General features: G+C 43.0%; 1 protein-coding gene across 1 annotated transcript; it reads right to left on the reverse strand.

The window, feature by feature from the left end:
• Window positions 1-2,905: 2,905 nt before the first annotated feature.
• FMO1 (flavin containing dimethylaniline monoxygenase 1) lies at window positions 2,906-16,075 on the reverse strand. Its single transcript, XM_016147133.2, is given in 8 exon segments — window positions 2,906-3,623; window positions 5,195-5,267; window positions 5,753-6,108; window positions 9,555-9,742; window positions 12,314-12,456; window positions 14,270-14,432; window positions 15,640-15,828; window positions 16,055-16,075. Coding segments are annotated over 8 exon segments (1,476 nt in total). The 3' UTR covers window positions 2,906-3,280.
• Window positions 16,076-19,250: the final 3,175 nt, after the last annotated feature.

The raw sequence follows: 19,250 nt of genomic DNA on the forward strand, positions 1-19,250 counted from the left end.
TATATATATATATATATATATATATATATATATATATATATATATATTAGTGTAAAGAGGAAGCTGATGCAACAGAGACCTCTAAAAACAATAGAACATAGAAGACAAAGTCTATTTCTCTGTTATGTTACAATATGACCAGACTAGGCTAGTAAGGCAGCTCTGTGGCCTGGGTCATTCAAGGGACCTTGTTCTTTTGGTCTGGTTACTCAGCCATCTCCGAGGACTTTCCCTTTGTGTGACTGTAGGTGGGCTGCTGCTAAGAGCCTGCTACAGCTTGCGGGAAGAGAGCGGGAGGAGTCCAAAGTAAGTAATTTCCTTTTCAGTAAATGAGGGAGGAATCACACGCATTATTTTCAGCCACATCCCATGTGCAGGAACTCAATCACATGGCCATACTAGCTGCAAGGAAGGCTGGGATAGGGTGTCTGTAGCTAGGGTCGTGGGACTGGGAAGAAAAGCTAAAGAGATGTTTCGGATACAAGTCACTGTCTGCCATATTCTGGAAGAATGCTGGACATACTTCTCTCTTTTCCTACAGGTTGCAGTCTATGATTGCAGCTCTCTGAGCATGCCAAGAATAAGGCTGGTCCAGGGAGAAGGAATCCGAAGGAACTGTGGTAAAATGGCACTGAAGCCATCAGATTAACTCAACCCTGAAGCCCATTATACACGTGTCACCAAAATGCCCTTCTGTAAAAGCTACTCTATAAAGTCCAAACTCCAACTACATGAGCTACTGTTTTACATTGCTGTGTCAGTTGGGGTTGAGCTTCTGTTTCTTTCAGTTAGATGTGCCATGAATTATTTACCCATTTCACTACTGACACTGTTATTTCTCTTGGCTGTTGTCACAAACAATGCAACAGACATCTTTATTTATCCCCCCTTATTAGACCACTGCAGGCAATGGCAGCACCCTCAAATGCTGGGAGTATGGAGAAGCGAGTGGAGATGGGGGAAGGGGGATAGTGACCTAGACAAGAACGAAATGGGCCCGAACTAGCGAGTGAGGAAGGGGGCAGGCAAGGGGGAGCAGTCTGTGAGATAATAATAAGCACTTACTGTATACTGGGCACTGGACTAAATGCTTTACATGCATTATCTTCATTTATTCCTCCTCCTAATGATACTAAAGTATTATTTCCACATTTTACAGATAGACAGACTGAAGCTAGATGAGATGAGATAACCTGTTCAAGATCGTTCAGCAAAGTGGGTGGGGTTCTGACTCCACAGCCTGTGTTTTCACACACGTTCCTTGTGATCACTGCTCTTCCCTACAGACACACGTGACAGGACTTGCTGACTGTCAGGTGTGAGGTCTGAGGGTCAGAGGGTCAAGGTGATTTCTTTTGTGTTTCAGTAAAAAAAAAAACTATAGATGAATAATAGTACTGTTATTCCTGGAAAGAGGTGTTAAGAGATAATTTTCAGAGGAAGCAAAATTATGACTCTAATGCAAATATGAAATGAACACAGTCTAAAGATTTTTTAACTTGTTACTGAAGAGGAAATTGGTAAGGTGATACCACCAGTTCAAAGGGAGCAGACATTTATAGACCGGGGAAATTGATATGAATATGCAAACGAAGGCAAAACTAGTGTTTTCCATAGTGGGCAACAGAAGCCAACCAAACCTCTAATGGATATAATTTACATGTCTACAGACAAGAATTATTTTGCATTGCTTTTAATTGTCTATAATTAACAGAGTTTTAAAATAGCTCTCAGAGAATCAAAATCAGATAACTACCCAGGGCATGGTCTAGACAGTCCTTGCTTATTTATTTATTTATTTATTTATTCATTCATTCATTCATTCATTCATTTATTTATTTTTCTACCTGTCTATTTATTTATTTATTCATTCATTTGACTATGAAAGAAAACAAATATTTATCAAGTGCCATTTATTTTTAACTGTGCAATCTGTATAATTATTTAGTGAAATATGTCTATTTTCCCCTACGGATGGTAAGGAGGATGATATCGGAGAATGAGTCAGGGTCTTTTGGGGAAGATAATGAGGTTAATTTTGTTCACATTGCATTCGAGAAGCCTATGAGATATTCTGTTGGGACTGTCCAGTGAGGGGCTGGGTCTGTGACTCAGAAAAAATAAAGCAAGCAATAAAACATGCAGCCTGCTTACATAATGACAGTAATAGGAGCTCTTAGTAAACACCTACCGGGGCTTAGGTTAAGCATTTTACATAGATCTTACCATTTAATCCTTATAACACCCTTATGAAGTCAGATGTATTATAACTCCTGTGCTACAGGAAGGAGAACTGAAGTCTAGAAGTGAATGATTTGCTCAGGCTTGTACAGCCATTAAGTGGCAGGGCTTTCCACACCAGGCTCAGCTCTCTAAGAGCACTGGTACATAAATGGATAAGACACCTTTGCTTCAATCTGGCCTTGCAGGGGTTACTATTGGTACGCACTAAAAAGAATTTCTCAAAATGTCAAATTACTCCTGGAGATGAAATGCCTCAGATGCCCTGATTTGAAGGCTATGTGCAAGAAGCCAAAATGTGTAATGTTTCCTGTTTTACTTGATTTCCCGGACCTAACTAAATTAATTTTTTTTTTTAACAAATGGGGGAAAAAAACCCCCAAACCCATATTGTTTCCCAGTATGATTTATGGGATGATTTCAAGTCTGGGAATGAGGGCCCTTTCTTTCTGCCGAGTCTGTTCTATATATACTGTGGCTGTAGAGTAGGTCTAGTATGGTCATGGTGACAGTCAGGGGGAAGAGGGAGGAGCCAACGGGGGATGGGGGGAGATTCATATGGGGACTCAGAAGCGGCGCATATCCAGGAAGGGACTGGCCACAGCCCAGGCACATTGACACAGAGGTGGAGCGACACGCCCACGGGCAGAGTGAGAAAGGGAGAGAGGCGCACGGGTGCCTTTCACGGAGTAAGATCCTTGTGATACGACTTCTGTGACATCACTATTAAGACTGTTGGAGTCATGTGAACATTGGCAACCAACAGGCTTAGATGGAGGCGTCCAGAGTCCTGGGTGTGTCCTGGAGGCGTGTGTCCGGACTTAGCCACCAATTAGCTCCGTTGCTTTGGACAAATTGACTGACACTTCCTTGTCTGAGTTCTTTTATTTGTTAAATTGTGTAGTTCCACTTACCCCCTGAAAAAAGAGCTTTTTATAGCAAGAAACTCAGCTACCATTCCTAGCGTTTGGCAGAGATTTGAAGGCAGGCAGGGGAATCTACTCTGAGCATCTGACAAGTCATTTAGGTCATCTTTTATTTATAGAAAAATCGGGAAAATGGCCCCAAGTAAAGCCAGAGAGCTAAAGAGTTTAAGCAAGCTTGCAAAGGGAGATGGGGATTCTTGCACAATTCGAGTTTTGGTGACCTTGAGTGATCGGTCCCACTGGGTCAAGATGACATTTCTGGCTCCTTCCCATTTCCCTGGGCCAGTCAGCCGGAACTGGTATGATGTGCATGGGCCAAAGAAGACGGTGAAAGCCAGGCGCGGATCCGTCAGAAGCATGGAGAACAGGTTGGGTTTTGCATTGGTATAGGTCAGAAGTTCATCTACGTATGTGATATAAGCTACCCCTAAAGCTGTGCAGTTATATAAGCCAAACCTTTATAAAAGGAAGATTGGGCATAAAGAGGGAGACAAAAAGATAAAAAAATGATAACTTTAGAACAAGTAAAAGTGCCACAAGTACACAAGAACGCTGCGAAATTGGGAATGGTTTCTGCAGTCTTCCCTCCACACCCAGATCTGCCTACCAGTCTCACTGTATCATTTAAATATGAGATGAGTCCCCTGAAAAGATAGTCTATGCATACAATGCACCAAACACCCTCAACGCCTCTCATATTACTTTAGTTCTTTTGTGAAATGATCAGCAATCTCTAGGAAAAAATATATTTCACATAATTTTGTGATTCCTACATCTTTCTAAAACTCAATTATTGTTATATTTTTATAATATAAAACAACACAAAAATCGATCGGGTGGAATTCCCTATAATGCAGATATTAGTCCTTAAAATCAATGATTGACCTATGTGAAAAAAAGCTTTTACAGTGTGTAGTTTTAATTCACTATCCACATTATACTACAATGCTATAATGGCGATCGAATCATATTCCAGGCTGAGGATGAAGAAGAGACGCCTAAAATTCTTTTGTGGTTTTGGGACGTAGCGAGAGGAAAGATCAACACTTGAAGTTTGGAAGGATATATGAATGAGAGAAGTGATAAATTCCTTCAATTCAATGATTCTAAAACTTCTTTTTGGTCCTTAGAAACCTTTTATTTTTTAAGGCAAAATTTGTATCAAAGCCTCAAACAGATAAACAATAAAACAGATAAAACCAGAGATGTTTTAGTTGGATTAGGAGTGAGAGTGATGGGCCCCGACTCCTTCACTGGCCAGCCCCCTTCCATTATCCCTGGCTCTTGAATGGCAGCCAAAGAGTAGAGCATAAGAGAAGCACAAGGGGTCAGCAAACTTATTCTGCAAAGGGTGGGCCGGGGGTAAATGCTTTAGGCTTCGAGGACCACATTATGGTCTCTGTCTCAACTACTCAACTCTGCAGTTGTAACTGGAGAGCAGCCACAGACGACATATAAATGAATGAGTGTGGCTGTGTTCTAATAAAACTTTAGGCCACTGGGATTTGAATTTCATATATTTTTTACACATCACAAAATAATCTTCTTTTTCTTCTCGTTTTCCCCACAGCTACTTAAAAATGTAAAAGCCACAGCCCCTTGTTTGCCGACTCTTGCTCTAGTGTCTGAAAAAATCAGTAGAGCTGAATACAGGTTTGTGGAAGGAATGAGTGGCAGACCCTTGTGGTGTCCGAGTGGGTAAACACACCTGTTCGTCTGCTGATTATGGATAAGGTATGGAATAGTGTGCGTGGAGGAGGAGGGTTAATTCCATTTGGTTTAGACTCCAAACTCCATGTGCTGCTGGATGACCACGGTCTAAAGTAATGATTTGGGGACATTAAAACTTCCCAATTTCCCTTTCCCTCCTTTCTCCATAAACAGTCTCCTAGTTTTTTGTTTTTGTTTTTTTCCCCTCTAAGTCTTAGGTGCTTCTTTTTTCTCCAATGTGACTTTTACCTCTCTTTGCTATTGTTTTTTCCAGTTTCAGTTATGATTCAAAAAGGATGCATGAGAAGTTAACTTACCCACTGGGCTTGTTTTCTTTTCTTGCATTAACTTCCTCTATCATGACACTTGATGGTGGTAACTTATTTACACCTATAAAACAAACAAAAAATGCAATTTAACTTGAGGTGCTTCCTTAGTGGTTAAAGATGCTTTATTGCTGGTCACCTTTTATTTCTAGTACTCAGCTACTCGTCTGTTCTTCTAGCAAATATGTCAGCAGCCTACGTGGACTGCCAGCTGAAAAGATAAGCATCTGGTCATCTTATGACTTACTTGATATGACAGAACCTTACAACCGGTTTGCCGGAATTATGTCATTCTATTGATTGAGCTTTTAAATATTAATTGAGCCAGCAGTAAAAATAACAGGTAGGCACAGCTTATATTTTTGACCCCTGATTTATCTTTTGTGGTGGTAATAGCATATATTCATTATGATAATGTAATTCTGGGAACAATAGAATGAACCCTGCTCTTAAAGATTCCGTTGTTTTGGAAAGGAGCCAGGGAGGGTCTCAGAGTTTCCAGTATCCAAAATAACATGGCCAACTGATCGCACCTGCCCATGCTCTTACCTTTCAGTACACGAACAGCCCACCGAGCTTGCACTTCTACCATAGGTATTATGGAGCTCAAGGGTTTGATGAAGCCAATCACAGCCAGAGTTGGCTTTTGCAGATGGGCAGGGAAGATGTATTTGTACAAGGAGGCCTGGCTGTCTTCAACTTTCACCACCGTCTCATCCAGGAATGGGAAAGCAAAGTTGTATCCAGTGGTGAAGACGATGATGTCAATGGGCTCTTCCTTTGGGATGCTGTTAAACAGGACGGAGTTTTCCTTTACCTCCTCCACACTTGGCTTGATGAGCACTTTTCCGGTGAGGATATAGCCTGGGAGATTGTCATTTACCACAAATTCTTTCAGATGCGTCCTAAACAAAAACACAAGAGAGATCTGCCAGTGAAAACGCAGCCAACCCTCTGTTCTCTTCCTCCCTTCTTTATTTGGGGACTCTGGCTAGGCAGGAGGTGCCAGTCTTTTTTTTTTCCTTTCTGAGCTTAAAATTTTTTTTTTTTTGAATAGACTTTAGCTCTTATTGCAGCTTTAGGTTAACAGCAAAATTAAATTGAAAGTACAGAGATTTAGCATATATTTCCTGCCCCTTCACACACACACACACACACACACACACACACACACACACACACACGCAGCACCTCCCATTGTGGAGGGCCCCTCCAGTGTGGTGCATTTGTTGCAATTGATGAATTGATGAACCTACATTGAGACATCATGGTTGTGGAGCCTGAGCTTTCTGTTCCTTTTTTTTTTTAATCCTTCTGGGATCCCTATAATGGGTGCGTTGGCACATTTGGTATTATCCCAGAGGTCCCTTATAAACTATCCTTTTTAAAAATTCTGTTTTCTTTTGGCTGTTCTGACTGGTTGATGTCCACTGCTCGGTTCCAGCTTACTGATCCACACTCCTGTGTTAGCTAATTGGTTGTTGATTCCTTCTAACGTGTTTTTAATTTCAGTTACTTTTCATTTCACGTCTGCTTGATTCCTTCTTATACTTTCTTTGTTCCCATTCTCCCTGAGTTCCTCTAGTCCACTCTCAAGGTCTTGAACATCCTTATGCAGGGTCCTGTGAATTCTTTACCCAGCAAATTACTTATTTCTGTTGCCTTAGGGTTTTTTCCCACCCCCAAGAATTTTTCTTGACTCTTTATTTACGAGCTAGTCCTCTGTCTTTTCATTTTGTTTGACTTCCTAGTTCGTTTATATGAGTTAGAGAAAACAGCTGTCTCTCTCCATCTTGGAAGACTGGCCTTAAGTAGAAGCGGTACCTGTGTAGGCTGCGTGCCCGGGCACCACCCGGCAGGAGGTGAGCAGGTGCCGAAGGCTGGGAGGGGGCACCCGCCTACCCTGTGGGGGGCGCCCCAGGTGGGGGACCAGGTGCCCTGCTGCTCCTGCTTTCTCCCCGTTGTTGAGGCAAAAAGCTTCCGGTGATGTAGCAGGGGACGCCCTGAGGTGACTACAGGTAGGCCAAAGGTCGGCAGCAGAGACCCTGCAGGCCCCGAGCAGGGAGAAGGACAGAATGGCGCTCACAGCGGCATCCTGGCCCGAGGGCTCTGGCCCTTTCCCCGCCTCCTCTGCATCCCCCTCAGTCCTTGCAGGAAGTGTGGGTGGGGGTGGGGCGCCTCGGTGGCCTGGGGGAGCGCGCATGCGCACTGGCCTGTGGCGGGAACAGCCGCGCCACGGGGTCGCTTGCGGCGCCGAGCGTCCTGGGAGCGCATGCGCACTGGCCTGTGGCGGGAACAGCCGCGCCACGGGAACGCCTGCAGCTCCGCGCCGCTTTCCTTGGTCGAGGCGCACGGCTTCGGGCCGGGGCCTGGGACCCGCGGTGCGCGTCCTGCAGGTAGGCCAGCATCCGCGCACCACGGGGTCGCCTGCGGCTCCGTGCGTCCTGGGGAGCGCGCATGCGCACTGGCCTGTGGCGGGAACAGCCGCGCCACGGGGTCGCTTGCGGCTCCGTGCGTCCTGGGAGCGCATGCGCACTGGCCTGTGGCGGGAACAGCCGCGCCACGGGATCGCCTGCAGCTCCGCGCCGCTCTCGTTGGTCGAGGCGCACGGCTTCGGGCCGGGGCCTGGGACCCGCGGTGCGCGTCCTGCAGGTAGGCCAGCATCCGCGCAGGGCTCCCACCGCCCCGCGGAGGCGGAGGGGACCGAGAGCGGCGCGCGGCCCCTGCAGCGGCCGGTGTCCGGCCTTTCCCATGTGGCCGCTGCCCTGTCCAGCGCGCTGTCCCGCGCCGTCCACGCAGCGCCCGGCCGTGTCGCCGGCGGGACCGCGCTCCAGGGCGGGGCTGTTTGCAGCCGCAGGTCTTCCCAGGTGCGGGTCTTGGGAGCCGGCGCCTCTGTGGGCGGGACTCGCGGGTGGCCCGGAAAGGGGACGCCGCGCGCTCACCTTTTACTAGCGTTTGGGAGCCCGAGGAGACGGGGTCTGAGCGCCCTGTCCTGGTCCCCGTGCCAGATGTCAGCCCTCGGCCCTCACGGTCACTTTGGAGGGACCCGAAAGCGGAAGGGCCGCGCAGGCAGCCGGGACCGGCGCGGCTGCTGTCGGAGCCGGGGCAGGTGCTGCGAGGGACGAGGGCGGAACGACCGTTTTCTGGCCATGCCTTGGGAATCGCCGACGAACGCTTTGTGGGGTGATTTTAAATAAGTCGAGCCTTTCGGGGGCGGTGGCGACAGGGTCCTGAGCGGGAGGAGCGCTGCATGCGTTTCACAGAGCTTGGGCACGTGAGGAGGTCATTTGGTCCCTCTGGGCTTTGTTTTGCTCACCTGTCGTTTAGGGATTCAGAGACTGGCCATCCTGAGCTTGTTGGGTAGGATGAAGCGCACGTAAAATAGTACGTGTGCAAGAACTCTGGAGACCGTAGAGATTTACTGCATATGAGAGAGAAAGAAGTATCATTCCTCAGGCTCCTTATTAAATGCTTTATAGTCCCGTGAGCTGCCCTGCAGGCTTGATAAAGCTGTGGTAGAAAGAGCTCTGGCGAACTGTCAAAGCCCCCCAGAGGCTTGGAGGTAGCAGGTAGGAGAGGGCAGGTAAGAGAAGGGAAGGAACAGATGGAGACAAATAGAGGGAAAGGGAGAGCCGGGGAGAGGAAGGTAGATACAGGAAGGAGGAAGGGAGCGAGGAGAAGGAAGATGCATTCGGAGTGGGAAGGGGGCTGCGTGCCATTGGTGGCGCCTTGGGTATCACCTGGTCCCTGCTGGTCCAGAGTGAAGTCTGGAGAACAGAGGGCATCTCCAGGCTGTGGTGTCACACTGATAATGGACCCTCACTGTGCAAACTTAATGAATAAGGCAGTAAAACCATTAATTCTTGTTCACGGGATAAGTCAGAAGTTGTAACTGTGAGGACAGACTGAAATCAAGGCCATCTTGGCCAGGTCGAGAAGGCACTGCATTCAGAAAGATGGTGAAGGGCAACTATAAGAGTTGATTTTTTCTTACCCATTGAAATGAGACGAGTGTGTTTCTTTTGTCTGAAGACTCAGACAAACCATTCTTTTGATTGTTGCAGCTGAAACTTGCCAAGGTCACAGAGCTTACTTATTACTAAGTGAGCTTAGGCAAGTGACTGCACTTTGCTAAGCCTCAGTTTACCCACAATAAAAGAGAGATTATAATAATAGTCACTATAAAAGTTGTTGGCAAGATGGAATACATGATTTCAAATAAGTTTATATGAAGTTTTCCTTCGTTTCAGTCATGTCGTGTTAGGGCTGGGTTCGCATTTGCCACCGGAAGGACTGAGGCTACCTCTTCCTCATAGCCTTCAGCAGATACAACAGGATACCTCATATTTACCTGTCTTCTGGTACTAAGCCATAATTTGCATGATTGAACCAGCTGTTCATATGTCAAGCCACAATGGGAGTTGGGAGAGCGTTTATGCACATGATATAGAATCGAGTCATGAAAACCATGTCCCACGGGAAACCCGAGTCAGAGAGGCGACTTATCACCTATGACCCCCCAGTGGTGCTCAGGAACACCTGGAAGAAACCAAAGACATCACTCGGTCTCATGCGGTGATCAGGGCTGGCCTTGTCAAAGATTTGAGAAGTTCTGCAAATTAAATGACACCAAAAAGTCTGCTATGCTCCAAATACATTCCTGACAAGACAGTTTTGGCTCCTCTGGCTCCTATTTTAGAGTTATCCTTCTGAGATACTGGTTCGAATGTCCTAAGTGTTAAAATGCTTTAGGACATATTACTGAGCACTTGTTATCTGCCAGCCTCAGTGCTAGACACCAGTGACCGAGATAATGGCCAGCCACAGGGAGCTTAGAGTCTCTTGTCAAAAGACAATGAACAGGTGGTTCCTACTTTGTACACTGATAATTGTGGGCAATAAGAACAGGGAATGGCAGCAACTGAAAGTTGTCTACAGAGGTTTTCAACAGAAATCATTGTTTGAACTGACAGAAAAATTTGTGAATACAATTCATTTCGGCAGATTTTTATTTTTTTGTACAGATCGACAATTTGCGTTTACCAACTGACTGAGTTTGCTAAGCTAATAATTGTTTTGGTAGAAGTTGCCTGTACAACTATTTAAAACTCAAAAAATTTAGTCAATTGATCTTTACTTTGCAAACTGATTGAACAGATGGTGTTCCCTTGCCCCGCCCCCACGCTGGGGCGTGGTGACCTGAGCTGGTGACAGTGTTTTTGTTGTCTATTTTGTTCGGCCTTACAAAAGAGTATATGCAATACAAGAAGTGTGAGGCCAGAACTACGAGCATATCAGTGATTTTGACATCAGAGGTATTTGCACTGAATCAGTCTCTGTGCTGCAATGCAGAATCAGATAGGACATTTTGGGAGTTATGAATTATAATCTACGCTGAGAGAAGTTTCAGTGTCGATATAGAAATGATGGTCACTTTTCACTCTTGCGATTATTGATCTGGTTATTTATACTTATTTACTTGATATCTGTCTTCCCCAGGACTACAGGCTTTACAATAGTGGGAATCTTGTGTTTGTTGGTTTGTCCTCTAGTGTATCCTCAGTGCCTGGCACAACATTCAGCAACTAATATGTAGTTGTTGGGGGAATGGTTCTCAATGAGTTTGTAGCATAATTGGAAATAAAATATATACTGTAAAAGGTAATTAGGAATATTAAAACTTAAAAAGGGCCAACTGAGGAGTGTAAATGATGATTACATAAATTCTTACTAGGGAGAGATCCCTTCATGTTGGGGGTAGATAGCTGAGAATGTACATGGAAATTGTAATAAAAATTGTAGAAGGGAAAGTGTGGTGTGAGCAAAGGGGGAAACAGAGGCACAGAGGTTGGAAAGGGCTCTGAGTACACCTGTCAGGCCACAGATGATGATCGGGCAGGAAAGTAGTGAGGGATAAAATTAGATTTGGAGCAGACTATGGAGAACCTTATAATGCAGAGCTAATCCATCTGTAGTTTATTATTTATTTATTTATTTATTTAGGTAAGGGGAGATTTTAGAAGGTTTTTTTCAACATGAGAATGCCATAATGAGAGCAGATTTCAGAGGATTTCTTTGTTGGTGGTTGGGATGTAGGATGGATTGTCATGTGGGGGAGGATGGACTGGGGGTGGGATGCAGGGTAGAATTAGAGATGGAGGCTTTGAATTAAAGGGACCTGAATCTGAATACTGGCTCTCTCCCCTGCTAGTGGTATGACCCTAGGCAGGTTCCTTAACTTCTCTAAAACCCAGTTTCTTCTTCTGTAGTCAGGGCACTAATAGCACCTGCTTTGGTGGCTTGTCCTGACAATTAGTTGAGGCAATGCAGTAAAGCATTTATGAAGCACTTGGCACAGAATAAGCCCCAATACGTATTGGCCTTTTCTACAATTATTACTAGGAGGACAATGCAACAGCCTTAGTCTGAGGTGATTTGGCTCTGCTGGAGGTGGTGGCAATTAACAGGGAAAGGAGGGAGCAAATGGGAGAGCTTAGCAAGGAGGAGATTAGCGTTTTCTGATCCGTGGAATTGGATAAGAGACTGATGTCTCCGGGAGCTCTCACTGGATGACTGGGAAAAAACAAAAATAGGAAGTCTGAGAAGTAGGTTTTAGAGGAATGATGACACCCAGAATTTACAGCAAAATTTATAAACATTTAGAAAATCTGTTTACATATGCATTTTAGACATTTTTATTCCTCTCATCATTTAAAATGGTGTCCAACACTGTTTGCCTGAGGTTTGTATCTTATGGTAAAGCCTTTCATTAAATACCATCAAAAGTGGTACCTTCTTGGCAGTTACAAAATAGTCATGGGATGCAAAGTATGGCATAGGAAATAGAGTCAATAATATTGTAATTACTCTGTATAGTGTCAGGTGGGTACTAGGCTTATTGGAAGGGGATCACCTTATAAGTTACAAAAATGTCTAATCACTATGCTGTGCACCTGAAACTAACATGATATTGAATGTCAACTGTAATTGAAAAAAAACTTTTAAAATTATTAGGTTAAAAAGCAATCATAATGGAAATCAGAAACCATTTAAAACTGAAAAAAAAAAAAGAAAACTTTATATATATGTATGTTAAAAAAAGAATGGCACCTTCTTTGCTACGTGGCTGGCCTCCACGGCAATGTCTGTGCCAGAATTCCCCAGTCCGATCACAAGAACTCTCTTGTCCTTAAATATATCTGGATGCTTATACTGTTGGCTATGAAAGTACTGCGCCTTAAAGGTATTTATACCTATAGAAAAAATAAGAAGTCAAATAGATAATTCACAGGGTCAGTGAATGAAACATAAGTATGGTTCGGTTAATAACGTCCTTTTGGCAGATGATTTGGGTTGTTTGTGATAGCATGCTCATTTTAAAGAAAACCTAAACTATGGGTACATGACTTTATAAGATAGGAAATTAGTGAGTGACTATTTCACTAGATAGGCCTCTAGTTTTATTTGCTTAATGATTAACTATGAAATTGAAATATTATGGTATAAAGACCTATTAAGAAAAGTCATAGCTGTTTAAAGGTTGATAGGAATCAAGGGACAGTACTATCTTATATGTTAATATTTGGTTTTTATAGAGCTTTTCACAAGCAAGGAAAAATAGCCCCTCAACTTATTGTTGAAAAACCAAAGGCTTAGAAAGTTTAAGTGGGAGGCCCAAGATTATTTAGCTTATTAATTGTATAGCCTGAAATCTGTATCTCCTGGGTCCCAAGCTCATCCTCCTCAAACCAAGTACATTAGCTCAGTCACTTTCAGAGTATGCTTTGTCTTAATCTGACCTGACTTGAGTGATACCTGGGGGGTAGATCCAGGACCACCGGAGGTACATGAGCTTGTTGTAAAATGAGTGTAACCATAGACTCAGGTTATACATAGACTGTGATTCCTCCACTGGACTTCTGTAAAACCCCATCCTCCCATGCAGGCTACATGGTGTCTTATCCCCCTCTATATTCTTAGTATCTCATGCAATATATTATAGGTGCTAAATAAATGCAATGTGCTCTCTATGCCATGGAACTTTCTGGATTCTTGGAGTGACCCTGTACCAGGCACTCCTTCCTGGGAGTTTGGAGTAGCTTGCTGCCCAGGAGTTTTCTCCGTGGGCGATGGCGGATGAAGGATTGGGTTGTGTTGTGGGTGGTGAGAGTTCACTGTTGGACATGCTCAAGCAGAGGTAGCTGAGCTCCCGGGTGTTGGAGAAGGGTTTCCTGCACTGGGATGAAGACCTAACTCGATGCTTTCCTTCAGCGATTCCATTCTAGGGCAGTTTTCAGGATACGCTTTACCTCAACTTGACCCAATTTGAGTAACCTTTGAGGGCAGACCGGAGACCATCGGAAGTACTTGAGTTTATTGGAAGATAAGCTTTGGGATCACCACAGGTCATATCTAGAGAAACATTTCCTAAAGTTTTAACTTTTTGAATCCTTTACTACAGATGAAATAAACCAAACCATTACATTCTCTATTTCCTCTGAATTGTAATCCAATTGATAGTTGATATAGATTTACATGAATCATGTTTGCAAAAGACAGAGAAACTGAGACCCAAAGACATCTTAACTTACCTCCCAAGACTTATCTCCCTGTTGACTAGTGACTCTGTGCCACACACCTCTGATCTAGTTAATTGCTGTGACTTACATAAAAAAACCAAAAAACATCAAGTTGCTTTTTCCTTTATTCACTGATGGACCTTTGTGGCATCTAACTCAACTATGTCAACGTGTTTAGGACACTAACCTGTCTAAGTGTCCCGTGTCTTGAAAGACTTTCTGAGTGCTTCGGTTGCTCAAGGAGGGACATTGAACCTCAGTGAAGCATAAAACTGCTTGTTAGTTATTCACCCTACTCTTTGGGACTCATAGGTTGTTTGGAACATATGAAAGCCAAAAACTGGCCAGAAAGTGGCTGGTTAAGGAAAAAAGCCCTGTTACCTCACAACTTTAACTGTATAATGGAAGAACCATAGGAATTCAGTCTCACACCAATCAGTATGGCTCCCATGAGACACATTAAGGTTCGTTGTAGAAAATCCTGTACCTGGAAAGGAGTCCAGTGGCAGATGTGGGTCAGTCAGAAAACCAGTGCAGACCATGACAGCGTCAAAGATGGTGGACTCTTGCTTCCCTTCACGCAGGGTGACGACCTCCCATTGGCCGGTGACGGTAAAATCTGGGCGCTTTGTTACACTGCAGACTTCAGTCTGAAAAAAGGAGCACAGATGTCATGATTCATGGTTGTCAAGGTTCCAATAAAGGCTTGCTGGCTGATGTGCCAGTTGACATTCAAACATGCTGGAGCACACACTAAAGATAAACGTAACCCTAGAAGTCAAATTGGGCTACCCCTAGCAACCACTGATCTATTCTCTCTTTCTGTGAGTTCGGTCTTTTCGATGCCATATTTAAGTCAGATCATATAATATTTGTCTTTGTCCATCTGACTAATTTCACTTAGCAAAATGCCTTCGAGGTCCATTCGTGTTGTTACAAATGGCAGGATTTCCTTTTTTTAATGGCTGAAAAATATTCCATTGTACGCATGTACACCGCATTCTCCTTATCCCCTCATCCATCAGTGCTTCTTAGGTGGTTTCCGCGTCTCGGCCTTTGTAAGTAATGCCACAGTGAACATGGAGGTGGAGCTGCCTCTTTGAGATAGTGATTTCGTCTTAATCAGGAGTCCTTTTAAGGATGCAGATATAAATCTTATTTGCTACTTGTTGTGATCGATCTTTCCATTCATGGCACTTTCTCTGTGATTTCTTATGAATACCAACACGCCCATCTCTGATAGGGAGGGAGACAGGAGAAGGAGAAAACATGGATTCTCATTCGTGTTTTGGAGAGGAAGGGAAAAAAAGGAATAGAAAGAGGATATATTGATTTACCCTTGTCCTTCTACCTTCCTCCTGTCTCTGTTCTCCAGAATGGGAGAGAATATGGGTAGGGCCTATCAGAAGAACAATAGTCAAAGATTTTTCTATTCCCAAGGATATTGAGAAAAGAGGTCCTTCAAATCGTGAGATTCTCTTGTGCATGGGCCATTTCGCACATCCATTCTCATCAAAGGACAGAGTCCTCAGGGACCAGAGGGAGCTCTCGGTGTCCCTATATGCAGGTAATTGGCCCAAGCTGAAAATGTGGTTTGACATTTTTTAGGCCCCTAAGGATATAAATATTGCAAATAAAAATTTTATGCATGGGAATCCTTATACAAAGTAACCACTTGCAACTAGAGATTTACTTGGGGTAGGGTTAAGTACAAGGAGAAAAGGACTTCAGCCCAGTGTCATTGGTCTTGCCGATTTATTTTCTCATCTGTGGAGCTCAAAGCTAGGCTACAGAGAGATCATAAAAAATAGGCAAACAAAATATTTTCTGACTACTTACTGATGTTTGGTGTCTTACCTTGAATTGAATGCATTTCAGAAGGTCGAACCAGTTTGCATACATTCCGAGATATTCCAGGAGTAGAGAATTTGGAATGTAGTTTGGATAATCTTCTGGGAATGGAAATTCTGAGTAACAAGACATCTCCTTGCAGCTGTTGGAAACCACAGACTTGTAAAGGCTGGCTCTGCCTTCTTCGACATATTCCTGTACAAACAGTGCAGGCACATGAAATGCATGCTCATTTTTAGATGTTTCAAACATTGACCAAGATTGAGGTGATCCTGATGACATATGCTGCCCGTCACCCTTCTAGTGCGATTTGCTGTCTTCACTTGAGAGATGATGGTCATTGGACACCACTGTGAATTTCATAATCAGAATTACAGTTTCATTTACTATGTGCTAACAAGTAAACCTAGGATAAACTCACCTGTCCAGATTCACACAGCATCATAACAAATATAGGGGAACTTGGAAATAGACCAGAGCCAGGAGCTACGTATCTGGATGCTGGGCAATTCCTAGTTGCTTTGGTTTCATAGGGTCTTGTTGAAAGGATTATGGAGAAGGGGGGTTCAGATTATGAAGGATTTTGTATTTAAAGTTAAAGAATTTAAATATTATAAGAAGATTATGTCAGTCTTCCTATTGTTTTGATGTAGAAGTGATTAAACTTTGGAAAGATAATTCTGGTTCTATGAAAGATGAATTAGAAGGATCTGGAAAGGAAAGCAAGGAGGCTAGTTAAGAGCTCGAGACACAAATCCACCCAATTGCTAATGAGGGCCTGAGCAGAGGCAGTGGCAGTTGAAATCCAGAGAAGTGGGATTTGGTAGGTGGCAGTAGGTATAACGCATAGGGCTGTGAAACTAATTGGATTTAGTGCTTGGGAGAGGAAGCAAGTTGAAGGTTTCCAGATTCAACAGCTGTATTGTGACGCACTCATCAATTCCAACCCCCGGTTTTGACTGGAATCACTAGCAAATATCATCACCGTCTCAGACGACTACCACAGGTTGAGCAATAAGCAGTTTAGTAGTATCTTTAGTATATACATTGCCTGTTTTTTGGATTGTTCTGATTTCAGTGGGAAGGTCATTGGTATTTTAATAGTATTTACCGTCTTGGAAATGCATAAGTCTTTTTTTCTTCTGAAACAAAAAAAGTGTGTGTGTGTGTGTGTGTGTGTGTGTGTATGTGAACAAGTGGAAACAAGAACATAAACCTCACATATGGAGAGGGCTTACTTTGTTCCCTCAAAGGGCATGAATCTAGATCTGCATGGAAGTATGTCAGTCACAGAGCATAAGATTATAAACATATCTTTGCGGTTTAAACTCATGTTTCTACTCTCAGCTGATGAGATCACCTCATCTTGCCAATCTGTGGCCCATATCTGACAGTCTCATTTATCTAGAATAAATTTAGAAAATGGACTCTAAGAGGCTTCTGAGAAAGATGCCTGTTTAAATCCTTATCTTGTACTCTGCAGGAAGACCTACGGCAGTACTACTCAAGGCTGTAGGTGCAGGGCTGTCCTGACACGAACTGTTTATTAGCAGTCTGCAACAAGCAAGCACAGAAATTGAGAAACAGCATCTAGAAATCTTTAGAGTAGTAATGTGACATTGCTCAATATTTAAGTACGTGGACTCATCTTGAATGGGACACAGATCAGTCTTGGGTTTGTCTAACTCACATGATGAATTGTATAGGAGCCAAACTGTGTATGTATTAGTTTGCGGCAGGACTGCGTGAGAGTGTGTGATGTTTTAAGGTTAGTTTGCAACTGTTTTCCAAAAGTGCATAAAATCTATAATTATTTTCTCTCATTGAAAGATAATTTATATTTAATTATAATGTTACAGAATAAATGATCAGAACTGGTTACTGAAGAAGGATTGATGATAAATTTGAAAAATACAGCATTCCTTGCTTTGTTTTGGATAGCAGTTAAAGAAACAAATGTCCTGAGCTTGCTGAGATTGCTTTAAAAGCTCTTCTAGTCCACTCAGCATACCTCTGTGCACCTCGCTTCTCTGTTATGTGTGCTATCAAACGAACTTAGAAACAGTTTAGATATATACCTTATCCCTTATGAGAGTTGCCATTCAATCCAGATTAGATAAATTGACCAGTGAGAAGCAAGCTAAATTATCGCATTGAAAACCTTAAATATTATTATGTACAATGCATAGTGAAAGCGTGCCTACGGGTGTTTAATATGGAGAACTGCTATTTCACACCTAATGTTTTGTTTGACAAAAAGTTGCAAGTGTAGTAGTGATTCTCTGTATTAATTGCCTACATATACACTTTTAAAGAACAATGTATCCACTTTTTGGAATTGTTTTATTTCTGTGTTTAATGACTTTTTTTTTTCTAATTTACTTTATGTCTTTCGACTCCATTCAAATTTTGGTTTTATATTTTTCATTTGTCCGTGTCTCATTTTCATTTTTCTCATAGTTCATTTTTGTTATATTTGTAAAACATACTTGTTTAGAAATGAAAGAAACACTGATTTGCCTCCAGTGTGAGAAGCACAGCTCTCTAGATCAGAGGATCTTAATCTTGTTAAGTAGGAATGGGCTGGGGAAGCTTGTTAACATGTAGGGGCCGATTCTGTATGTGTGGGTGAGCCCGAGACCCTGCAATTCCAACAAGCTCCCACACAGTTGCTGCTGGTCTGTGGACCGCGCTCTAAGGTGATTAAAAAATGAATAAGCACTTTTTAGAAAAAGTTTTGTCCTTTTTTTTTTCACTAAAAATCATTTCTAGTCAGTAACTGCTGCACTTTTAACAGAATTATCAATAATCCAGTAGGAGATTTTGTTAGGCTGAGAGCTCACTAATGGTTATTGGAGTGCTACTTCACACGCTATCGCAAAAATAACATTTAAAGCATTGTCACTCCTTATGCGAATATTCAATAAAAATTCGGCCATTCCTTTATTGGAGATTTTAAAAGCAATGTATTTTATTACTGTTACTACTATTATTATTTTAATGAAGAGAGCCTCCTCAAAGCTGACTAAGTGTGAAAGAAATAAGTAATAAAAATAAAGAAAAAGTATGGCTACATTGGTAAGGTAAATGCCACTGGGTGAAAGTGAATCAATAAAAATAATAAGTAAAATAACTTTAGCAACATAAAATCACTACGTGAGATGGGACATCACTGTGAGTTGCATAATAGTTAATATTTTTCACCATGGGGTTAGAAACTACTGTTTTTTTTCTGGGCATTTATACTCTTCACAGGAGTAAAATGCAAATATGCAGTGTACTGAAGTTAGACTGAGTGCCCACTTTGCTCTATTAGGGGGGCGTAGGGCTCAGTACATGGGACTAGGGCTGTCACTTCCAACACTGTATACGGGGTGCTTAAAAATCTTGAGGAAAACCGAGTAATACTCTATGTCTGCTGGACACCGAGCAACAGATTAGCTGGAGGTAGTTCACAGTCTTAGTATTGGGTAGGGCCGAGTTCCACGTTATGCCGTCATATCTTTGCAAAGCCAGGTTTTTGGCAGCTGCAGTGTAAAGAAGCAAGTGCTGCAGCAACACTGGGGACATCGGTCAGGGTGGAGCAGAAGGCAGAGGGACAGAGTGTGGTCTGACCT

The sequence above is a fragment of the Rousettus aegyptiacus genome, unplaced genomic scaffold, assembly GCF_014176215.1.
Source record: "Rousettus aegyptiacus isolate mRouAeg1 unplaced genomic scaffold, mRouAeg1.p scaffold_m13_p_17, whole genome shotgun sequence".
NCBI lineage: Eukaryota > Metazoa > Chordata > Mammalia > Chiroptera > Pteropodidae > Rousettus > Rousettus aegyptiacus.